This window comes from Pogona vitticeps, chromosome 8 (assembly GCF_051106095.1).
Source record: "Pogona vitticeps strain Pit_001003342236 chromosome 8, PviZW2.1, whole genome shotgun sequence".
NCBI classification, from domain to species: domain Eukaryota; kingdom Metazoa; phylum Chordata; class Lepidosauria; order Squamata; family Agamidae; genus Pogona; species Pogona vitticeps.
Genome location: NC_135790.1, coordinates 13,562,138 through 13,587,769, shown reverse-complemented (window position 1 = coordinate 13,587,769; position 25,632 = coordinate 13,562,138). Strand labels below are relative to the sequence as shown.

At 42.0% G+C, this 25,632-nt stretch overlaps 1 protein-coding gene across 4 annotated transcripts in view; it reads right to left on the bottom strand.

Moving 5' to 3' along the window:
* OGDH (oxoglutarate dehydrogenase) overlaps positions 1–25,632 on the bottom strand; it is a 74,164-nt gene that overhangs the window by 6,479 nt on the left and 42,053 nt on the right. For all 4 annotated transcript variants that reach the window (XM_020803565.3, XM_020803564.3, XM_020803566.3 and 1 more), the window contains 13 exons: positions 20,913–21,059; positions 20,435–20,525; positions 17,670–17,849; positions 17,309–17,437; positions 13,705–13,884; positions 12,801–12,953; positions 8,784–8,886; positions 8,266–8,394; positions 7,375–7,525; positions 6,048–6,175; positions 5,743–5,921; positions 5,240–5,311; positions 1,258–1,380 (listed from right to left, as the gene is read on the bottom strand). In XM_020803565.3, the coding sequence (XP_020659224.3) occupies positions 1,258–1,380; positions 5,240–5,311; positions 5,743–5,921; positions 6,048–6,175; positions 7,375–7,525; positions 8,266–8,394; positions 8,784–8,886; positions 12,801–12,953; positions 13,705–13,884; positions 17,309–17,437; positions 17,670–17,849; positions 20,435–20,525; positions 20,913–21,059 (1,765 nt within the window). The remainder of the gene's footprint in view (positions 1–1,257; positions 1,381–5,239; positions 5,312–5,742; positions 5,922–6,047; positions 6,176–7,374; positions 7,526–8,265; positions 8,395–8,783; positions 8,887–12,800; positions 12,954–13,704; positions 13,885–17,308; positions 17,438–17,669; positions 17,850–20,434; positions 20,526–20,912; positions 21,060–25,632) is intronic.

Here is a 25,632-nt window from a genome sequence, read left to right as displayed (position 1 = left end):
AAAGATATTTTTTGGGGTTAATGGCAATTAGACTAGAAACACTTCCTAAATAAACACTGAATTATTACAGTTCTGTTCAGCTGTTAATGAATGAAAGTTCAATAATCTGCAGTCAGTCAAACACAGCTGTTACATTTTTGAGCAGTCAGAATTTGAGTCATGATTACTAGAAAAGTACTGTTTATGCAGAAATAGAGAATACACATCTATCAGGGTACAGACATGTTACTTATCTAAATTGCATCACCAGAGGGCGTGGTGTGAATAATTAGCTTATTTATCTTTAAAAGTATGTTAGGAAGATAGGGAAGTTTATGGAAGATAGGTTTAGCAGCCACCATAGTGGAACCTCTAGCTCAGTGGTTTAGGTTGTTGGGATTTTGATTCCTCATTGTGCCTCCCTGACAGGGGATGAACTTAATGATCCATAGGGTCCCTTCCAGCTCTACAGTTCAAAGAATACTTATTGGTGGTTATTTAAAGCTGCAAGTCAGGACTATGGTGACTACTGATTGGGGACATAATGCTGGGGGAGACAATTCTTTGATCTGATTGCAATGTTCTTATATCTCTATATTTGTCAGATCTGACAGTGTTCCAACTGCTGGCTGCCTACAGACTGTGAAGCTGAAGGGACTCTGCTTCTGGTCCAATCAAAAGGGTTGCAGTTTGGCATATGTGTCTTACCACAATCTGCTATAAAAATTCATTTAGATGATGTGATTAAAGAGCCAGGACATTAATTTAAATAAACAAACATAGTGTTTTCTGATGAAATAATCAATACAAACCTCAATACAATTACTGACTGAAAATCTCCAAGATATTAATGTGGAGGGGCCACACTAGAGTTTATTAAAGAAAGCAGCACAACCTATTTGGTTTGAAGAGGAGCAGAAATAAGTCTGCATGTAGATATTCATGTAACACATCAGTCAGAGCTCCCAAAAATACCAAGTATCCTGCAGCTGCAGAATAAACAGGATCCCCCCATGGGTTGTAAAATCCATTTAGTTTGCTTCAGGTTCTAGATTAGAGTATCAAGTTCCCTTTTTTCATAAAGTAGGGCTTTGTATTTGCATAATGCAATGAAAAAAATAAGAGAACAAAAAGACTCTACAGAAGAGAGCAGAATCATCTTATCATCATTTTATCTCTCTCCACATGACTTTAGTCCCTAATTAGATATGGAAGATACATTGAGGGAAGGGAAAGCACATGCCCTTTTATATTAGGAGAGTCATTCTTTGTACTGACCGGCTTTCGGAAGGGCAGAAGGAGCTGTCTCCGTATAACATGGAAAAAGTTTGCTGGTGTGGAGCAGTTCACTACAATCCAATTGCAGTCATAAAGCTGGCGCACATCAAAGTCATCCAGTTTCTATAGAAGGATAATAGTGTGATTTCAGAAATAAATGGAAAGAGCTGCATGTATAAACACATGACCAAGTGGTTAAAAAAAGATGAGCAATTCTATGATAACACCGGTCTATAATTTTTGAGAAGCTGTGTACTTCAAAGATAAAATGTGCTATTTATTATGTATTTTAATGTGCTGAATTAAAATATGACAATTAAAACAACTGATTGGCTACTGTTTCCAAAATATTTAAGTTTTTACATTTTACATCTATGTATATTGTACAGATAGTAGAGTTTTAACAATAAATTGTAACCCTAGGTCTTTTCATGTGTTTATGGTTGCTTTACATAATATTTCACCTGCCCTGTTTATGTAACTCTTTAAAAAATCAGCAAAAGGGTTATATAAATAAAATTTATTCTGAAGAAAAAGGCAAAAACCTACTATGTACATAATATAGTTCTATTCAGTGGCAACTTGGCATGGCTTATCTCTTGCATTCATTAAATGGAGCATCTCTTGTCCAGCCATAGCATGCAAAAACTGATGGCTTCTATTTGCCCTGACAGTATTTCTCCATTGCTACAATGTCCTGGTGAAATTGCTCATCATGCTTGTTGCTCACTGCTTTGCAGTTCAGTGGCATATATCTATAGGAAAGTGCAAAAAAGTATCTTTAGTGACATGTTGCAACATGCCTTGTTGTACGTCTTGAGGCAACCTGTAGTTGTACTGTATGCCTTGTTGTTTCTGAGAACATTTATTGCCACTAACTGGAATACTTTCCCTGTCATCTTTTCTTTGCCACACAGTGCATGGTCAAATACATCAACCTGAAGAAATTCACAAATCTGAGGACCAACAAAGAGACCTTCCTTTATCTTAGCTTCACTTAAACTTGAAAATTTTCCATGGAGGTATTTGAAAGGTGCTTGTTTTTTGTCCATGGCCCTGACAAAGTTCTTCATCAGACCCAGCTTGATGTATAAAGGTGGTAACAAAATCTTCCTTGATTCAACAAATGGTGGATGCTGAACACTCTTCCTCCCAGGTTCCAATGACTGTCAGAGCGGCCAATCTATCTTGATGCAGTGGGAATGTCTTGCACAATCATCCCATTCGCAGAGAAGACAGCAGTCTGCAGATCAAGTGTCACGTTCCCGCCTGTCCCTTGGTTGTTTCACCAAGGAAAGGGCACAAGGTACGTTCAGCTGCCACCAGTTGGTTACATCAACATTGTTTATTATTAATGATAGAGGTCCAGGCAATGTGTCATTTTAAAAATAACCAAATAGAAGTTGTTTATTATTGCAGGTGATGAAGGTACAGTCAGTGTCGTTAACAAAACATCCTACTTCCTTCACTCTCAACCACTAATGCTCTCTCTCCACTCCAAACTCTAAATACACAAATCTCCCTATCTCCCCCTCCTACAGAGACTCTTATATCTGGTGACTCTGCCTCTCCAGCATTCTCACTGGTACATGCAGATAGCCCATTAATATTCATGACCTGGGCGAATGCCACACCAAGCAAGAAAGCAACAACCGTCAAATCACCACAAAACTGCCGCTAATGCTGTTCATAGTTTATGCACCTCCAAAGTTGTTTCATGTTGTAATACATGACCAACTGAAATTGATGGTAAAATATTGCCGTTATGCAGCAAAACAGCTTTAAGACTCTTCTTCGATGAATTAATGAACAGTCTCCACTCGCCTGGATCATAAACAATGTTGAGGGTTATCATCGTATCATCAATGTAGTTGCAAGCTACAAGACAACCTTCCATGAAGAAGAATGGAAGTCTTGATGGTCATGAACATGGAAACCTAAACATCACTTGCCAGGAGATTCCACAGCTATAGTACAAAGCCCAACAGCTTTGCCTTATTCTTGGGTAATTCCAAATCCCTGACAAAGTAATTCTATGTGATGGTTGTTGTGAGTTTTTTGGGCTCTTTGGACGTGTTCTGAAGGTTGTTCTTCCTGACATTTCGCCAGTCTCTGTGGCCGGCATCTTCAGAGGACTGGAGTAGGAACTCTGTCCATGCTCTGTTGCTGTTTGTTGGATAGTTGAGTACAGTGGTGCCCCGCTTGACGATTACCTCGTTAGACGAGGAAATCGCTTAATGATGAAGTTTTTGCGATCGCTTTTGCAATCGCAAAACAATGTTTTAATAGGGAAAAATCACTTCACGATGATTGGTTTCCTGCTTCGGGAACCGATTTTTCGCTTAACGACAATCAAAACAGCTGATCGTTGGGCTTTCAAAATGGCCACCCGCTGTGTAAAATGGCTCCCTGCTGTGTTTTAGGACGGATTCCTCGCTTTTCAGGCACTGAAAAATGGCCGCCCTATGGAGGATCTTCGCTGGACGCTGAGGTATTTCGCCCATTGGAACAGATTGAACCGGTTTTCAATGCAGTTAAATGGGATTTTTACTTTCGCTTGATGACGATTTCATTCAACAGCGATTTTGCTGGAACGGATTATCCTCGTCAAGCGAGGCACCACTGTATTTATAGCTGTGGGAACAGCTTTTTCTCCTTTTCAGGAGATTATCTGTCACTGTGGTTGATGGGTGTCATTAGCTGGTCTTTTTTTGTGCAATGATCCCTGGTACTTGTGACTGGGTAGAGTTCGTTGACCTTCTATGTGGTTCAGAGGGGGAGGATGGGAGAAAATGTGGGTCCTGTGATATGATGGTTCAGGACCAGAAGTTTCATCCTCTTCATCTTTCTCGCCTGACTCAAGTGAGAATTATTCTGGTGAATAGATGTACTGAGTGTATAGCAGATGGAATATCTGGATAATGCACGGTCCACTTTTTCTTCTTTAACACACCTTTCCCAACTGGAGGCACCATGCAGAAATAACAATTGCTAGTATGATCTGTTGGCTCTCTCCAAATCACTGGCACTGCAAAAGGCATAGATTTCCTTTTCCTGTTCATCCATCGGTGAAGATTTGTGGCACAAATCTTGCAGCATACGTGTGGAGCCAACCTCTTATCGTGAGCTCCAATTTTGCAGGCAAAATAAAGGCGATAGGCTTTCTTAACCATAGAGGTCATACTGTGCTTTTGTATGATTTCTAGGGCAATTTGTTCAGCAGAGTGATGTAAGCTTTGTTATGATTGCATCATCCATGACTTCTAGGAATAACATGATGCAATTCATATCACATCATGTATGATGCAATACCAGCTTCAGATTGCATCATTCATAGTTTTGCCTGAAAAGAAAGTACTGTCCAAACCCAGTTATAAATTTATTCATAGATCCAATCAAAGATGTGTTTTAATAATTTCTGGTTTAAATTGAGATTTCTTCCCTTTATAATTTGCTTATCCTCTGCTATTCAGAAGTCAAGGGTTGTATATACTGACCCAACAGTATATCTTGATAACTAGAGCAAATCAACAATTTTAAGCAGCATTTTCATTCTCAGTGACCCAGAATTAGTAAAATCTGACTACATTTATTTTGGAAACATTTTGGCTGTATATCAGTGTAACCCATTTAGTTACCCTGAGTACCTTTGTTCATGAAGATGGACAATAAAATAAATTAATAAAACACACTCTTGTAAGTAACACATCGTTAGCAAAAGACTGACTTTTATCACCCAGACAGAACATTATAGCACTAAGATTCTCACTGAGAGTTCAGGTACATAGCCACATTGACCATGACTGGAACACAGCCATCAGCCATTCCACATGGTCCTCTTCAATATTCTGCAGATGTTTCTAGAAACCTTTTTTTTTAAAACCCCAAGAAATGGCTGGAGTACAATGTGGACAAGAAGAGGAGAGGACAGGAGGAGGAGGAGGAGGAGGAATGCAAAGCAATCTTTCACTAAATAACTCACCGGGAAGACATCTGGATCATCATTGCACATTTGCAGGAATCGCTCTGGTCTAGCAGAGGAGTGTTCAGGGCCCTGCAATCAGACAAAGATAGATTGGTGCCTTTCTTTGGCTAAATACTACGCTGAGTTAAAACTGCACAGGCACTAGCAGTAATTAGTATTTTGGTGGAAAACAAAGCATTTATTCCACAATTCTATGGAAACTATCCCAAGTGAATATTTCTAACTTCAGTGCCTTATAAACATATAGTAGTAGCCACTGTTTGCAGTTTGCCATCTAACTCAGAATGTAATGTAGAAGCCGTAACATTAGATTTTATTACTTCTTCCTTGTTCTTTAGCCATGCATGAATGTGTGATGAAACTGGGCATACCAAATATGCCCAGCATCTTATGAAGTTTTACTACCTCAACGCAGGGAAGAGAATTTTTTGTCAGGGTGGAATACTTAATCCTAAGTCTAAGGGGAAAAGCTGCTCATCAAAACAAGAATGTTTCCTTACCATTCCCTCCATGCCATGTGGAAGGAGAAGCACCATGCCATTTTGTCTCACCCATTTGGACTGTCCAGAGCAGATGAACTGGTCAATGATACACTGAGCTGTATTATGGAAGTCACCAAACTGAGCTTCCCACAGCACTAAAGCATTGGGGCTGGCCATAGCAAAGCCTAGCTCAAATCCTGCAATGACACAAATTCAAAACATGTGCTTTTCTGTAATGGTCTCAATTAACAACTGGAGACAGGACCAGATAGCTAACCTCTCCCATTCCTTAATTCCTGTAGGAACCAGTCAGATATACATACCTAAGACACCATACTCGGAAAGTGAGCTGTTGCAGACTGTGTATGGAGCCTGGTTCGGCCACAGATGATTCATGGGAATACAGGTCCTCTTGTCAACATTCTGATCATGTAATACATGATGCCGATGGCTGAAGAGATTGACAGATGTTGTGAATGTTGCCAAAGTTATGTGAAGCTTCACTGGCTAGAGCAGGCTTTCAAGAAATTTAATCATTAAAAAATCCCACAACTCTTTTGCCCATACCTATGTCAGTCACTTTTAACATAAAGACAATACAGAAGTTCATAATTTTCTTTTAGTTTCCAATGGCTTCACCACCTAGATGCATCACTGGCAACAGGTGAATAAGTGAGAGGTCTGAATAGGCACACATACAGCCCAATTCCATACACATATATGTGGAAGTAAACACCAAACAAAATAAGTGCACATGAGCATATTAACTGTGGCCTTCATAGATTTACAGTGGATCCTCAATTTACGGAATTAATCCGTATTGGAACTGTGGCCGCAGGTCGAAAATTCCGTAGGTCGAGGGTCCATTTCCCATAGGAATGCATTGAAAATCATTTAATTCGTTCCAGCCAGAGGAAAAAAAAAATCCGGGGCTTCCAAAGCTGCACCTGCTGCCCTCTGCCTTCTGTCCCCATTGTCCTCTGCCTCTCATCCCCATGGGGACAGGAGGCAACCGGGGACAGGAGACAAGAGGCCAGTGGGTGCACCTTTCTAAGCCCCGAAAGCCGGCAGCGGGTGCGGAGTGGCTTTCGGGCAGATCAGCTTTCGGGCAGATCAGCTTTAGAAAGGTGTACCCATTGGCGTCTCCTGTCCCCATTGGCGTCTCCTGTCTCCTGTCCCCGGTGCCCTGAAAGCCCAAAGCTGACAGTGGGCGCAGAGCGGCTTTCGGCTTTCCCCACCTTCCCCCGCTGTCAGCTTTGGAAGCTGAAAGCCGCCCTGCGGCTGCTGTCAGCTTTGGGCTTTCGGGGCATAGACCTGCAGCCTATGGACTGAATTTGAATTTGGCGCTTTCCCTGCCTCACTCTTCTGGTCCGTAGGTCGATTCTCCGGCTGCAAGTCAAAGTGAAACTTTGTGGCCGGAGAAGTCTGTAGGTCGAAAAGTTCATAAGTGGAGCCGAACGTAAGTCGAGACTCCACTGTACATGGTTCTGGCAAGGATTATTTTTTGATCCAATTCTTTATTATTGTGGCCTGCTGCTAATACTCTACATAATGTAAATCTGCATGCACTGAAAAAAGGTAAGGATTTACATTAAATATCAGAGACGCTTAAAGAATGATGGGACACACATATCCATGTGAACAGTTTACCTGAATGTTCCTCTCTCAACATCTTGTCCGCTCAGTCGGATGTGGATTCCCTCTTTAAGGAGAGAGCCGAATGCCATGTATTCTGCTAAAGCCCAGTCTACAGTCCTATTAGTAACCAGCTCTCCACGTGTTTTTAGAATCCTACTTAAACCTGCAGAAATAAGTAAGAGTTTCCAGGCTGCCTCTAAGGAACTAAAAGGGTTACTTACAGTATACAGTTTCACCTTACAGATTCTGAGACAACATTGTGTACACTCATGCCTTAAAAGGAGATGTGATGAATACTACATTACGGATCAAAGTATTAAAAATGCAGAGAAAGATCAGCGCTGAAGCAAGGTCTTATTCCACTTTATTTGCTAATAAATCAGATTAGCAAAGAAAAGTGAAGCAGACCACATTATTTACCCACAAGAAAGCTAAAAGTCAGCAATGAACAAAATTCCATCAGTTGCTGAACCTTTGCCTAGAACAGACTTCAGGGAAATTTGCAAAGAATATTATGGATGCAGGGCTCTTGCTGGCCCCTCCAACAGATGAAATGAAACATCAGCAGTATTTAGCTCATTGTAATATAAACTCATGAAGGGCCATGAAACAGCCCTACTGTTGTACCATAACATGAGGGTTTTCTTCATCCTGCTCTTCTCTTAGCCCTTGGACTATGTGTAAATTCCAATGTGAGCATATTATCACAATAGTACATCTACTAACATCTTCCTTAAAATATTGCCTCCTTTACAGTTCTCTTCACTGTCTGTTTACAAGTTTACCTTGTGGCATAAAGGTTCATCATGCTGCTACATCGATGGTTCTCTCAAAAGAAACTATTCAATGTAGTCTTATACTGAAAGTAAATCTGAAGGAAACCAGTGATTTAGACAGTCATACCCCCATGAATTGTGAAGTTTTCAACAGGAACTGAGCTGGCCACCTTTCCTATATGGACCAAATCCTCTTCATTCAAGCCAGTGGAAGGGCAGGTCATACTCCTTGGTTGGCCATCCAAAGTGAAGAAACCTTCCATTAAAAGAGAGGAGGTTGAAGTTCATGGAAAAGCAAACTCTAGCGGCTAGAACAAGTACTTAAGGACACTGGCAATTTGGTTTTGTGAAAACAAAGTTGGCAAAGAAACCATGTCAGATTAAACCACTGAACAGGTCAATTCCTTGCTGTAGCATCTACAGAAAGAACAAAGCTTTCTCACCAAATTCAAATTAATCTCTTTTCAGTGCAAATATACTGAAATACGTAACATTTCCCACATCCTATGGTCCTTACGCTAAATGTTTGGTATTGACAGTACTGGGCAAATCTATCTCTTTTTGGTCCCAGGAGCTGCAAGTATAATTTTTATGAAGAGGAATGACTTCTTAACTGACGCTGCTAGGAAGCAGAGAGCAACCTACCAGGCCATGGAGAATCCAGCCAATGCTTGATGTGAAGGATTTTCTCATCTTTGGACCTGGCATAGGCCTCCTCACAGATTTTATCATACTTGGAAATTTCCTCCTGAAATGAACAAGCAGCAGAATTTATCCATCCATCCATCCATCCCCTGCCTTCCTTCTTAACAAGGACCCAAGGTGGTTTACATCATTAAAGTACAATATTTAAAGCTAAAATCAGTAAGTATACAAATACTAAGATGGATCCAATACCACACTAAAACACAGAAAACAAAAACAACACCTAAAACACACTGAAAGAAGTAAGAGGTGTTAGAAGTAAGCATAGGGCAGAGAATTATGAAGAACATGTCAGTAAGGATAAAAGAAAACTGTTATAAAGAAATATGGAGGTGGTATCTAACGCCGGTTAAAATGACTATGATAGACAAAACTGTCTCAACATTATGTTGGAATTGCAAAAAAGAGAAGGGGACGTATTTACATATGTGGTGGTTATGTGAAAAAAGAAAGAAAGAATGGAAATTAATATTTAAAGAAATATCTGAAATAACTGGATCAAATATTTCAATGTCTCCAATAATAGCTTTATTGAATACAATTAAAGATCAACGGGCGAAAGAAAATAAGGATTTAATAGTAATAATGATTACGGCAGCAAGGATAATTATGGCAAGGAATTGGAGAAATGATAATCAATTTAACTTGGAGGAATGGTATAGAGAATTATGGGACATGGCAATTAATGATAAACTGACATGTGATATGAAAATAAGTAGAGGCCAAATGAAAAATAACGACTTTAAGAAAATATGGAATGTATTTTTAGAACATGTATTTCGGAGAGGGAGGGGGTTTACACCGAGGGAAGAAACAATGAAATTTTGGAGTGAAAATGGATGGAATGAAGTGTAATGCTAGTCCTGAAGGTGATGGGTGCACATGGGTAATTGTACTCTTTTTGTTTTGTATTCTATAGTTTTTTTTCTGTAGTAGTAGGTGTATTTTGTATTCTTTTAATAAATTTAAAAAAAAAAAAAGAAAAAAAGAAGTAAGCACAGGTATGAGCAGAAGTTCTTTTGAGGTAAGCAACATCCATCTTATATCTACATCCTGTTTAGGAATTAATATGCAATTACCATTTATCAACTCAGCCTGCAGCAAGTTCCCTCTGGAAGAAACAAAAGGCTACTGCTACACAGCAATGGCCTGATTTGTCAATGTTACAGTGGTGCCTCGCATAACGAGCGCCCCGTTTAACAACGAATCCGCAGAGCGATTCGTTTTTTACGATCGCAAAAGTGATCGCATTGCGATTTTTCCCCATAGGCCTCCCGGGGCCCCTCTGAAGCACCGGCCAGCATTTTCGGGGCGGGCGTGTCCGCGGGTGAGGTCTCACCTGCGGCCGCTCTGAACCGCCGGCCCACTGCCATTCTCGGGGCGGGCGTGTTGGAGCGACCGCGGGCGAGATCTCTCCCACAGCTGCTCTGAAGCGCCGGCTGAAGCGCCTTTGGTTGCAAGCGTTGCTTGCAAGGAGGGAGATGATTCCTCCCTGCCTGGCTGGCTTGCTTTTCCAAAGGAGAAGCAAGCCAGCCAGGCAGGGAGGAATCGTTTCCCTCCTTGCAAGCAAGGCTGGGTCCTCCTCGCGCTGGGCTGAGCTGAGCCCAGCGCAAAGAGGAGCCAGTGTTGCTTGCAAGGAGGGAGACAATTCCTCTCTGGCCACCGGCTTGCTTCCGAAGCCAAAAAGGCAGGGAGAAAGTGCGGGAAGTTCGAACTTCCCGCGTTTTCTCACTGCCTTTTTGGCTTCAGAGAGCTCCGAAACCGCCCATCGCAGCGGTGGGGACCCCCAGGGAGGTCTCCCAGAGCTTGCACGCCACCATGGGAGACCTCCCTGGGGGTTCTCGCTGCCGCGATCGGTGCCTTCAGAGGTTTCAAAGGGCTGTCCCTGACATTGGAGGAAGCCCTTTGAAAGCTCCAAAGGCAGTGGAGCGCCGGGTGGCTAGAGCAGGCCGGGGCCCTGGCCGCTCGCCCCCGGCCGCGCGGAACCAGTGGAGGGCCGGGAGGTTAGAGCAGGCCGGGCCCCTGGCCGCTTGCCCCCCGCCGCGCGGAGCCAGCAGAGTGCCCGGAGGCTTCGGACCGGTGGGTTTTGGAGGATGGGTTTGGACTGGGGGGGTTATGTTTGTGGTTTGTGTGTGTGTTTTTTTTCATGGCATTTTCGCCGCAAGTGCTTCGGCTGTGTGAAAATGGGGGCTTTGGTCCTCCCAAAGGCCCCATTTTCACACAGCTGATCGACAGTTCCAAAATGGCTGCCGCAACCATTTTCGCTGCCCTCGCTTACCGAGGGTGCGAAAATGGCCGCCCCTATGGAGGAACATCACTGAACTGTGAGTTTATCCCCCATAGGAACTTCGTTTAATGCGTTCCTATGGGATTTTCCATTCCGTTTAGCGATGTTTCCACATAGCGACGATTAATCCGGAATGGATTAACGTCGCTATGCGGGGCACCACTGTATTTCTTAATCCACCACAAGCAGTCTTCTGAAATGGATAACCACTATAGGCTAAACTAGTTTGCTTATATTGAGGGACATACTTGATTATATAAGAACATATATCTACATATTTGGTAGACCTTACAAAGATTCCAACTGTGACAGGAAAGTGAGAAGCTGTTGACTAATATTAACAGAACTAAATATTTCTGCATTACATGACCCAATGTAATAGATATCAAAATCAGTTTTGGCAAGTGTCATAGAATTCTGAAGTCCAGAAATGCTAAGAACAGCAGCTGGAAACAATATCAAGTTGTGAACCTGCTAAATAAGGGTAATTTTTTACTGTTTATTCTTGTAAGGAAAGCATGTAATCCATGTCATTCAGTAATAATAACTGTGTGCCATCAAGTCAATTCCCACTTATGGCGACCAAGGTTTTCTAAGTAGAGAACACACAAAAGTTGTTTACCATTCCTTTCTTCTGTGCAGCTTGCCCATGGCTACACAGACTAGCTCTTCTCTCAGGAGACACAATGGGGAACTCTGGCTCCACAGTCAAGATACCTAAACCACTGAGCTATCCAGCCAGAAACAACAAAATAGGGCAGACTAAAGGAAATAGGGATAAGAAATCAATATATCCAAGTATAACCTAAGATTAGAAGAAGAAGAGGGGAGTTGTGGAAAATGATCCCTACATTGACAAACTGAAAGCTGTAGATGCTTGCTGCTCATATGCTGCTGTGGAACCCTGATATAAGGAAGAATCATAGGCACAAGACCTCTGTGTGCTAGATAGCAGTTAGGTTGAAGGAAGTCATCTGTGTCACTCTAGCGATTAACTGGGGGGAGAAAAGGGGGGAAAAAATCTCCAATGACCTTCACCTTCATTTTGGGACTTTTCAGGCTTGTAAGGTATCATTTGGAGACAGTCAATAATGATGAGAGGGAAAATGCTTCCTCTAATCCAAATGAGGCCCCCAGAAAACAATTTCAACAGAATGCTTGTATCCAAAATGGCTATCAACCATCCTAATATGATAGCTCCCTTCCAGAACTACAAAATAATACTCATGCCCCATGAAGCGACAGATAACCAGTGGGGTAGAATATGTTTTGTATGTATGTTCTTATCATAGCCTACATATCCTACTTAAGCTTTTATAAGCTTGCTCATAGATTCATCCTCCATGCTGCTTCAACTTGCTCCATTGATTTGATTTACACTATATTCTTTCTTTGCCAGTTCAGGTTTCAGATTCTGCTATTACTTCCTTACTTTGCTTGCAGCAATAATAAATGACTATCATCTTGACATATGCTAAAATAGCAGACGCTTTGTATAACAGCATTTGCAATATTTAGTCTGCATTTCTGACCTCATTTAAACTTCTCTACTCCATCTCTTTTAAGAATTCAAAGAAAAATGAAAAAAGAAAGAAGTTGCAATAAGGTATCATTAGACGGTCATGAGAGGTCACTCTATGAACTGGCAATCATATCATGCATGAAAGTACCTCATATTCAGGTTGATTTACCACTCCTTGTGAAATCAATGTCTCTGCATATTTCTGGAGCACAGGCTTCTGCTTTCGGATCTGCTTATACATCAATGGCTGGGTGAACATTGGCTCATCCATTTCATTGTGCCCATTGCGCCTGTAACACACCTAGCACATTGGAAGTAAAAACACGTATTTCTTTAAAATTGAATCTAATTTTAATTTTAGTTGCCAAGTCTGTTCTCTGAAGCTTTTTTCCCCAAAAGAAATTTCAGCTTTTATTCCCTTTTCTACGAACTGACAGGCTGCTAACTCCTGTGGGCACAAGACCCATTTGTGTGGTCCAGAGACTAAAAAAAGAAAATTTTTCAATTTAACATTGTCAAGAAAACCTGTAGTTACCTTAATTGAGATGCCTCTTCAGATTGGTTTGCCACTCTTTCAGTAGCAAAGTGCAATGTTTTTGTTCACTTCTATACAAGGCTTTAAAAAAAAAAAAGCTGAGAAGCGTGTGTTGCCCTCCCCTGCACTATAGACTGGAACGTCTCAGAAGGAACATGACATATTTGAAACTCCTTTCTAATCAATACAGACATTGTCCCTCTGAATCTGGTACACGGGCAGGTCTTGAAGACCTGCTTTTGATCAGTCCCCTATATCCCCAAACAACTTTGCAATAGATTTCTGGAAATCTATTCTGATGTGATCACTTATTTTTTGCACTGTTTTCCCACTTCTGTACAGTGTTTTGTGAAAGCACAGCCCAAAGAACTGGGTTAAAAATACTTAGGCTAATACACAAACACAGGGTTTGCAGCATGATTTTTACTATAAGATATGCATCCTTCCTTTCAATATTTTCTTATGCGTACTCACAACAGAGATTTAGAAATATGCTCAAAGAATCAACACCACTTACCAAATCCACTACTACATCTTTATGAAAAGTACTTCGCCATTCAGCTGCCACATTGCATACGTACACCACAGCCTCTGGGTCATCAGCGTTCACATGGAAAATGGGTGCATTAACCACCCGAGCTACATCTGTTGGGTATGGAGAAGAACGAGCCATACGGGGATCAGTAGTGAATCCAATCTGGAGAAGGCAATAGAGGCCCAGGTAAGAAAAGGGGAGATAATTAAAGATCCATGTAAGAGCTATTTGGGGATTATATCATCAATACTGACTAAAATGTTTCATGCACTTTAGAAAAAAGTTGATTGCTTAAGCAACATTTTAAGACAGCAGGCCCTCAAGAACACACCATTCCCATATTACCAGAAAAGCAAAAAACCAAAGATCAAAACCAAAACCCTAAATATTACAATATGAGTGCTTTGTACTCTAGGTAGTACAGGCCTATGGTTTTTTTCCTTTCCTGTTCTAAGTTTCTCTTGCCATTATTAACTTGGTCAGTTTATCTGTTCCAAGTACTGATTGGTACTGTTTACTGAGGAAAGATAGCCTGCATTTTTTTAAAATTACATCATGGAAATTGCTTCACCAAATAGTTCCCTATCTGTTAAGAGTTTGATTTAACACTGAGGAATTGGGGCTGTCAATGGCTGAGGATGCTGGGAATTGCTTTTTAAGTGTTAGCCCTCAGCTATCCTGCCCATCTTTTTTGTTGCTGATGGCTGCTAACTCCTTCCTTCTTAATGCCTGCTATGGCTCAAGGGCAAGCACAGAGCTGTCTCTCTTGATAAGGCAGGAACTTAAGATCTTTGGGGAGGCCTCACCTGCAGGAAGAAGTATCAGTATCTGCCTTGGCTCTGAATGAGGCAGGGCTCATTCCAGACCAACTTCTTTCTCCATGACAGAAAACCTATAATGTCCCTATTCAATAAGGACTTTATCTCCAAGAAGTATGTTCCAATATAAACATATTGGCCAGCATAGACAACCTTCTTCATGAACTATTCAGTTATGATTAGATTATCATAACCATATAAGTGGATGGTCCTCACCCAACACAATTCAGATAAACAAAATAACTAAGCCGTTTACTAGTATGTTTTAAAACTTCAGGTATTAAAATACTCTCACAATCAGAGAAGTGAGTTTAACCACTAGAAAAATGGTTTTCTCTATGTGTTCTCAATACACAGAGGAACTATACCAGAAAGATTTGGATATCCCGGACAATCCAGATAGTGTGGTTGCTGACCTGGAGCTAGACATCCTGGAGAGTGAAGTCACGTGGGCCTTAGAAAGCACAGCTAACAACAAGGCCAGTGGAGATGATGGCATTCCAGTGGAACTATTTAAAATTTTAAAAGATTATGCTGTTAAGGTGCTTACACTCAATATGCCAGCAAGTTTGGAAGACTCAGCAGTGGCCAGAAGATTGGAAAAGAAGGGCAGTGCCAAGAACGCTCCAACTACTGTACAATTGCACTCATTTCGCATGCTAGCAAGGTTATGCTCAAAATCCTCCAAGGCAGGCTTCATCAGTATGTGGACTGAGAACTCCCAGAAGTACAAGCTAAATTCCAGAAAAACATCTATTTCTGCTTCATTGACTACGCAAAAGCCTTTGACTGTGTAGACCACAGCAAACTATGGCAAATTCCTAAAGAACTTGCCATAGTTTGTGGGTCTGATGGCAATTTTAATTGAATTTTAATTGTATTTTAATTATTTTATCTTTTACTGAATTGAATTTTAATTGTTGTAAGCCGCCCAGAGACCTCTGGGTAGTGTGGGCGGCATATTAAATAAATAAATAAATAAATAAATAAATAAATAAATAAATAAATAAATAAATAAATAAATAAATAAATAAATAAATAAATAAATAAATAAATAAATAAATAAATAAATAAATAAATAAATAAATAAATAAATGGGAGTGCCTGACCACCTTGTCTACCTCCTGAGAAATCTATAGGTGGGACAGGAAGCAACAGTTAGAAGTGAATATGGAACAACTGATTGGTTCAAAATTGGGAAAGGAGTAGGACAAGGCTGTATATTATCCCCCAGCTTATTTAACTAATATGCAGAATACATCATGCGAAAGGCCGGACAAGAGGAATCCCAAACCAGAATTAAGATTGCCGGGAAAAATACCAACAAACTCCGATATGCAGATGATAAAGAACCTCTTCATGAGGGTGAAAGAGGAGAGCACCAAAAATGGTCTGAAGCTCAACATCAAAAAAATTAAGATCATGGCCACTGGTCCCATCACCTCATGGCAAATAGAAGGGGAAGATATGGAGGCAGTGACAGATTTTACTTTCTTGGGCTCCATGATCACTGCAGATGGTGACAGCAGCCCTGAAATTAAAAGACGCCTGCTTCTTGGGAGGAAAGCGATGAAAAAGCTAGATAGCATCGTAAAAAGCAGAGACATCACCTTGCCAACAAAAGTCCAAATAGTCAAAGCTATGATTTTTCCTGTAGTGATGTATGGAAGTGAGAGCTGGACCATAAAGAAATCTGACCGCCGAAGGATTGATGCTTTTGAATTGTGGTTCTGGAGGAGACTCTTGAGAGTCCCCTGGACTGCAAGGAGAACAAACCTATCCATTCTGAGGGAAATCATCCCTGAGTGCTCACTGGAAGGACAGATCCTGAAGCTGAGGCTCCAATACTTTGGCCATCTCATGAGCAAAGAAGACTCCCTGGAAAAGACCCTGATGCTGGGAAAATATGAGGGCAAGAGTAGAAGGGTACGACAGAGGATGAGATGGTTGGACAGCGTCATCGAAGCGACCAACATGAATTTGACCCAACTCTGGGAGGCAGTGGAAGACAAGAGGGCCTGGCGTGCTCTGGTCCATGGGGTCACAAAGAGTCGGACACAACTAAACAACAACAACAACATGCACGGTTATGCAAGATCAGTCTTGCTTCTATCTTTTATTCTATTCTTCTTTAAGTGTTCAATAATTTATCTGGTTTAATGTTAACAGTAACATAAGAAAGAGGATAACACAAAAAATGTGTGTGGTGGTGAAGAAAAACAACACCATACATTCTAAAACAGATTTTCAATGGTTCATTTGAGAAAATGGAGAGCAGAGAAAAATATAAAAGAGCAACAGTAGTGGAGACCAGTCCCTTTTTGAAGGCATTTTATTTTCAGAGAGTGTGCATTTGGGAAAGGCAAGCCAAACTAGATTCCTTTCACTAAGAGTGCCAAATGCTCAGAAAGTGTGGGAGAGTCAGAGCTATCCAAACCAGGATGATTAAGAGGCTAAGCTGGACAATGAATTAGCTCTGAAAGCTTTCTATATGAACTCAGTTTAACTCAAGCTCAGCTATATCACTCAGCAGTTAGCAAGTCCTTTACATTTGAGCATCCACATATTTTTGGAAGAACTAGGAAAGGCCAGTATCAGTAGACAGTAGTTAAAATCTCCACAACTAAAAACAACACCAAAATTTTATTAAGAATGCAGAAAATGCTTTTGTTTTTTTAAAAAATCAACTCAGAAGACCACCATTCTTTTGGCAAACTTAAAACTGGAGGCAGAAATTAAAAATCACCACAAAGGGATCCACATTTTACCTGGTTGTTCATCACCACATGAACTGTTCCATGGGTTGTATAGGAAGGCAGGTCACTCAAGTGGAAAGTCTCATAAACAATGCCCTGCCCAGCAAAAGCAGCATCTCCATGCAAAAGGATGGACATCACCTTTGAGAACCAAAATATATAAATAAATAAACTGCTTGTCAGTAATTCCAAAGCACTAATCTGAGAGAAAGAGATTCAGAGGCTGCAGCAATGATATTTTAAGAGAGCTAATTGCAGGCTCTCTTGTCACTTTAAGAGAGGTTCTTGGCTGGAGAAGGTCTGTGTTGAACACAGTATTTTGGTATCTTTTCCCTCTTGGAAAGTACCACACTTTATATATTTATCAACTTACTTTCTTCCCTTCAGTGTCCCCACAATAAAATTGCTCCGCTTTTGTCTTGCCCTGAACAACTGGATCACAAGCCTCCAAGTGAGAAGGATTTGCAACCAAAGAAAGAGTGATGGTCCGATCAGTGACACGATTAATCCTCCGGTGGTACATTCCCAAATGATACTTTACATCCCCTGAACCCTGGGGGAAAGAAAGAAAGAAAAAGAGCAACTTTAACAGTGCGGTCGACCAGACCAGATGGGTGGGATATAAATCAAATCAAATCAAATCAAATCAAATCAAACAAACAAACAAACAAACATTTACAGGTTTTGGATGCTGTGACTCTTCAGATACCCTCAGAAAGGTTATAATTAGAGATGAGCATGAACCATTGGTTCGGCAGTTCAGCCCGGACCATTTACCACTGCCACAAGTGTTCAGGGTACAGCACCCCACCCATCTCAGTGGGCACCCACCCAGCACCCGGAGGAGGTGGGGCAGGGAAGCTGGAATGCTGCTTCTGCTGGAGGGGGTGGGGCGCAAACCACCAAGCACCTGTTGCTGGACTGAACCACCTAATCAGTGGTTCATGCCCATCTCTAGTTACAATTTCATTTTTTAAAGAAGGAAGTTGTTTAGAATTAGAATGTGAAGATACGCAGAGTGCACCTTTAGAATGAGCACAAATATGTCCAGAAAACAAAATAGGGTGGAAAAAGGGTGGTGCTGTTCCTTAAAGATCTGCTTACCCTGGATTTCAATATGTGCCAATACTAACAGGATTTTGCAAAATGGACTTACCGTATTTTTCCATGTATAAGACCCCCCCCCCCAATGTGTAAGATGACCCCCAATTTTGACCCTGGCAGCAACCGGAGGGGGAGGCAGAGGCAAAGGAGTAGCTGCGGTCAGCCGCCCCTCGCGGCTGCCCATTGACTGTGGCTGCGGCCGCCCGATCACCTCCTCCAGCGCCACTGCTGGGACTCGCCTCAAGCTCATGCCACTGCCTTGTCCCCTGCCCAAAGGGAGCCCATGAGTGGCGCTGGAGGAGGCGATTGCACAGCCACAGCTGCAGTCAATAAGCAAACACGAGGGGTGGCCAAGTGGGGCTGGTCCTTCGCCTCTGCCTCTGGCTGCCACCGCTGCCCAATAGCACCATTCGTGGGCTCCCTTTGGGCAGGGGACAAGGCGGTGGCGTGAGTTTGAGGTGAGCCCCGCGAGTGGCGCTGGAGGAGGCGAGAAGGTGGCTGCAGCCACAGTCAATGGGCAGCTGTGAGGGGCGGCTGAGCATGGTTGCTCCTTTGCCTCCGCCTGCTGCTTCAGCATACTTCCGTGTATAAGACAATGCTCAATTTTTGCAGTAATTATTTTAGGAAAAAGTATAATCTTACACACGGAAAAATTTGGTATCTGCAGGAAGCTGTCTGTGCATAAAATTTTAGCTCTAACTAAGCTTGTTGCTGTTACAACCTGTGTTACTTTAACAAATGCAAGGGGTCTTAAAAAGTCAACTGTTACATGGAATGATGTAAATGAGGAGAAGAGGGTTTTGTGACAGGAGCCCTTCCACCTTTTGTATGCCATTAGAATTCTGAGGAAGTATGGAAGGTCTCACAAATCGCTACCTTGGAAGGCATTGCCACCCTCAAAACACCCATTCCTCGGAAAGCAAATGGATGAAACCAAGAAAGAAAATCTACCCAAGAATCTAGGTACAAGGGAAGGGTGGGATATAAGCTCCTAAGAACCAAAATGTTAAAACCCTGTTTTCTGCTCCAGCATCCATTTTTTAAAATAGGAATTAACACAGCCCAGTTTTTGAAGAGGTAGCAGCCATGTTAGTCTGTGCTAGCATATCATGTGAAAAACAAACAAGACAAACAAACAAAAAACAAAAGAAAGAAAGAAAGAAAGAAAGAAAAAGAAAGAGAAAGAAAGAAAGAAAGAAAGAAAGAAAGAAAGAAAGAAAGAAAGAAAGAAAGAAAGAAAGAAAGAAAGAAAGAAAGAAAAAGAAAGAAGACAACATTGTAGTACCTTGAAGACTAACTGCTATAAGTTTTTAAGGTGCCACAATTTTTTGGTCTTTATTTATTTTTCTTTAGTTTTTGGCCTGATATATTGTAGCCGAGAAGCAAGTAATTCAGAAAAAGGCTGACATCCTCTAGCCCCCCTGATATTCATGGCATCCTTTCTAGCTCTATGGCATCAGCTGTATTATCCTTTCCCCCTGTGTTGCTGGGTAAGCTTCAAAATGAAATGCAGGCATATGCACTTTTTAATTTCTAAGAATGATCACACTCAGTGACAATACTTGGTTTTGTAGCACACACCTCCTCCATTAAAAAAAAGGGAAAAAAAGGTTTTTGAAAAAATCAGCATGGTACCAAGGGCAGGCATGGTCACTGAGCATCTCACTGGAAACATCTGTATTATTGGATCTCCGACTGTATTACACACTCCTAAAATTCAGCCACATATAAATGTGAGCACACCGGAAAATTCTTATTGACTTCTACCTGCACAACAGCACATCACAACTTCACAGATTAAAAAACTGTTTGAAAGTGCTTTAACATATTTTTAAAAATCCAAACATTAGTAGCACAAATGGCCCCACAGCACAATTTGCAAAAATAGTGGAGGCAAGCTCTTGAGTCAAAGCTGACTCTTTAAAAAGGAAAGAAACATAAATGTTTGCAAAGGGGAATAATATTTCAGTATGAGGAGGAATCCTGTGAAGTAGGAAAATCACACTTCACATGTGGATTAAATAGATAACTCACCTCATCAGCAGCTTCAAGCTTGGAATCAAATTGGCAGAAAATTTGCTCCAACTCCTTCCTGATAACATTGGCAAGTACATTCAGACGTCCTCTAGAAAACCAAAGCAACATATAGGAAGACACTCCACAAGCTTATCTGGAGACAACATTTTATTCATTCTGCCACACGTCCCCTTGGAAATAAAGTGGATTATTGTACTTTGGGTTCAAATGAACTCCCATCACTATTATTTATCATTCATGCGACACTGTATTTGCTTTCATGGCAACCCGTTGAGATAGCAATCTACCATTTTAATTTGAAGTGGTGCACTGAGGATAAGAAAATAATAACTTGCCAAGTATCACCAAAGTTGGGCCAAAGCAGGACCAAGACATCAACTCAGGCCATCTCTATTCAGGAAGAGTTTGCAAACTAAGAATTTTTTTGCACTACAAGCTTTTCTTCTGATAAACAGAGTATCCCAGGAAACAGTACCTGTGTGGCATCCCCATAATCACATAGTCCACTCCTTTCTCACTTGACTTGTCAATTATTGTCTTCAAAGCAGGGATCAGAACTTCACATCCTTCCAAACCAAAACGTTTTTCAGAAGACCACTTTCTGTGCAGGAATTCTTCAAATCTGGAAGGCAATTAGTCACTTTTAAACCAAATGTCACAGAAGACATAGGAGTCTCTTTAGTGAGAAACCTTTAAAGGAGTTGTGTAAACAAATACATTATTGTAAGACAATCAACTGAATACCTAAGTCAATATGGTTTTGTTTTTAATAAAAGGAAAGAAAGAAAGAAAAACAATTTAAAAAGCTACTTATTTTCCTGTCCATTTTCCACATGGTCCAACTTTCACATTCATACATAATAATTAGAAATACAATCATGTTGATGAACTTGGGTTTCTACTGACAGATCCTTACACGAGAGGATTTGCCCCCCCTACTTTCTTCTATTTAAATATTTTATTTTTAAACTACTAGGGATAGGGTAAGGGATACAAAAGGTAAAAGGAAGTGTAAGGGATGGTGTGGCATACAGCTCTGCTCTCACCTGTCCGTCACAGCTGGGCAGGGGAACATCAACCAAAGAGAGGACGGAGGGTGGTGCAGAAGGGGGAGGAGCTGGATTATATAAGGTGTGTGTGATGTGTGAAAGAGAGAATTTTGGAGAGTTTGAAAAGATGAGAGAAGTTGATTGAGAGAGTGAGATAGATTTGAGAGAGATAGTGAGGGAAAAGTCTGTGTGATCTATTAATTGAGAAACGTGATTAACAACTTGATTTATTACCTGTGATTCACCCTTTTTATTTTGTACAAATCAATAAACACTTTATTTGTTTGACAGAAAAACTTGTCCTTTGTGAGTACTAAGGATAGGTTGGTGGCAGCAAGTGAAGAATAGTAGTGAGCACTCTTGGAGGCCTGTATTGGTAGAGGCTTGAGAGTGGCCCGCTACAAATGGGAAAAGGTTTTAAGGATAGGAGAACACAGAGTATACAATCATCCAATCTATTCATATTAGGTATACATGCATCTAATCTATTCATTTTTCAATGCAAAAAAACAAACTTTATATTCTTTTTTATATATAAATATACTGTGTGGTTATCCTCTAAATATCAGCTTATATTCATGTTTTAATTTAAATCTAAGTTATTCCAACTCTATCAGGAAATCGAGACCAATTATAAAATACATCCCCTCTTTCAATTTCCTTCTGTCTTGGACATACATTCTGCCTGCCTGAAAAATATCAATTTCTAGCACTTCCCATATTTTCTCAGTACCCTTTTCTTGTTTCTGTGACTCTATTTTCTTCCAGTTTTGGGGAGATAAAATTGAATCCAGGACAGTAGTCTGATTTTTAACATCATGTTTTCTGACTATTATAGCTGAGTAGCTCACAGGGTACCGTATTTTTCGCTCCATAAGACACACCTCTCCATAAGACACACCAAATTTTTAGGAGAAGAAAACAGGAAAAAAAATCTGTTTTCTTCTCCTAAAAATTGGTGAGCCTTATGGAGAGGTCCGTCTTATGGAACACAACCTAGGACCATTTGGAGGCTCACCCAGCCCCCCCAAAGGCCATAGGGGGCAAAATCACCACCTTCTGGGGCTCTTTTGAGGCTTGGAAAGCTTCAGAAGAGCCCCAGAAGGTGGCAATTTCGCCCCCTCTAGCCTGGTGGGGGGCAGGGTGAGCCTCCAAAGGGTCCTAGAGTGTGTTCCAGGACCCTTTAGAGACTCAACCTGCCCCACCGGGGTCAGAGGGGCCAAAATTGCCACCTTCTGGGGCTCTTTTGAGGCTTGGGAAGTTTCAGAAGAGCCCCAGAAAATGGCAATTTCGCCCCCTCTAGCATGGGGGGGGGCAGGGTGAGCCTCCAAAGGGTCCTAGAGTGTGTTCCAGGACCCTTTAGAGACTCAACCTGCCCCCGCCCGGGGGTCAGAGGGGGCAAAATCGCCACCTTCTGGGGCTCTTTTAAGGCTTAGGAAGCTTCAAAAGAGCCCCAGAAGGTGGCGATTTTGGCACCCCTGGACCCGTGGGGAGGGGAAGCATGGCAAGGGTCCAAGGGAGCCTTCCAGACCCTTGCCACACTCCCCCCACAGGGCCAGCACGGGCGAAATAGCGACCTTCCAGGACCTATTGAGAAGCTTTCAAGCCTCTCAAAAGGTCCTGGGAGCTGGCGATTTTGCCCCCCCTGGACCCGTGGGGGGGTGGGGGAAGCATGGCAAGGGTCCAAGGGAGCCTTCCAGACCCTTGCCACACTCCCCCACCCACCCCCCACGGGGCCAGCGCGGGCAAAATAGTGACCTTCCAGGACCTTTTGAGAAGCTTTCAAGCCTCTCAAAAGGTCCTGGGAGCTGGCGATTTTGCTCCCCCTGGACCCGTGGGGGGGGGTGGGTGGAGGAAGCATGGCAAGGGTCCAAGGGAGCCTTCCAGACCCTTGCCACACTCCCCCACCCACCCCCCACGGGGCCAGCGCGGGCAAAATAGTGACCTTCCAGGACCTATTGAGAAGCTTTCAAGCCTCTCAAAAGGTCCTGGGAGCTGGCGATTTTGCCCCCCCTGGACCCATGGGGGGGTGGAGGAAGCATGGCAAGGGTCCAAGGGAGCCTTCCAGACCCTTGCCACACTCCCCTCACCCCCCCACGGGGCCAGCGCGGGCAAAATAGCGACCTTCCAGGACCTTTTGAGAAGCTTTCAAGCCTCTCAAAAGGTCCTGGAAGGTCACTATTTCGCCCGCGCTGGCCCCGTGGGGGGGTGGGGGAGCATCTCAAGGGTGCTGGAAGGCTCCCTCGGACCCTTGCGATGCTCCCCCCCCACGGGGCCAGTGAGGGCGAAGTCACCACCTTCGCACCATAAGACGCATGGACTTTCTACCCCCCCTTTGGAGAGAAAAAAAGTGCGTCTTATGGTGCAAAAAATACGGTAACTCTTAATCTCATCTATGATACCTGGCATCGCTCTCAATAAAAATTGTTCTGGCGTTAATACAGTTTAACTGTTGTTTAACCTCTGATGGTTTCCCTTTCATCAGGTCTTCCATCTGGTTGAAGCGCTCATTTACCTGCTGAAATCCTGTTATTATTGTCATTTGCATGGTAACCAGCCATTCTTTATCTGGCAAAATTCCCAACCGTTGATATTTAAAATTTTCGGAGGTCATTTCCATCTTTCCAATACATATGGTTTGTATAAATAATTTTTTTTATTCCACTATTTTATCAACAAACCAAACCCATCATCATAAACCTCCCCTAGGTATGTCCTCCCCTCCTTGCCCAGATATTATAGCAATATTGTCAAAATCCACACAGCCCAACCAAGAGAACGTTCAAACTAAACAGCAAACACAGGGAGCCAGTCTCTCAAAAGATATCATTGTAGTCCTTCAGTAACTCCAGCCCTGATTTTCTTAGGTCCTCAGTCTATTTATTCTGTTATGTTCCTCTCGCTGATGAGCTGATGATTCACTGTCCGTTGCTCCCAAAGATTTATTCTTCCTTCTAAAACCAAACACGCTTCTATTATCAAAGTCCCATTCGACTCTAGTCCTGGCTTCTCCAGCTCTTCAATCTATGTCACCATATTGATGATTCATAGCCTGTTTTTTATTCCCAAAAGCTTATTCCTCCTCTTCCAAAGACAAGATTTTATTTTCAAAGTCCCACTCAAACTAGGGAGAAAAATCCAGACTACACAGTATTGACAAGATTTCAGTCCCTTGAAGCCTGTTGAGTAGTATTTCCTCTGGGATTTTTTTTCCAGAAACACAAAATTTTCCGTCTCACTGCCTATTTCACTGACCTTGAGCCAGCCTGCTAATTATAAACTTGCTGTTTAAAAGTCAGTTCGCTTTGAAGAAGCAGGCTGGCGGGCATGGCTCGCCGCTTCCTCTCTCTTCTTTCGGTCGAATATTTTCACTTTAGTTTCTTTTACATCTTAATGAGGTTATTCATAAATCAAAGACTTTGTTATTGTATATTTTCGGCCGTATTTTTGTTCTCCTTCCTCGGGAATTTGGGGGTGGAGTTTCTCACAGCTTTCTCCCATAAAATGGCCTCCGTCTCCGGTCCGTGCTTGGGTGAATTTTCAGAGGGAAGAAAGACCCGACTGCTGCCAAATCTTCTACCTTCTGGGCTCACCATCTGCTTCAGGGTGACCTCTCCTGGCCTCCCCTTCGGTCCCCCCTTTCTAGAGGGACCCCAGACCGCGCAGTTCCAACTTTCCTTGGGAGCTGTTGCCGGGAGCTGCTGGCGTCACTGCGATCAAGCTCCATCTTCCTGCCCCCTACTTTCTTCACAGTTGTCCTTCCGAGTCTCAATTTTCCTCTGCTCTTTCAACTGTAGGCTCCATTTGGATTTCTGATTGAACTAAGGCACAGAAAATCTTTAGCAATTTTAATTTCTTCATCGTTAATCTTAAAATTATGCAATTTCCTCTGAAGTCATGATTGTTTACTTGCAATCCTGCTTTGGTACTTTCTTCTCTCACCTTAGTAGCTGTTTTAAGTCATTGCTGCTTTCCGCCAATAAAATTGTATCAAATGCATAACTTAAAGTACTGAGGTTTCTTCCAGGAATGTTCATGCCTCCTTTATCTGAATCTAATTCAGCTTTCTGCATATCTTTTGTGGGCAGATTGAGTAAATGGGGAGATAAAACAGACCTTTGTCTGACTTCTTTGCCTACGGAAATC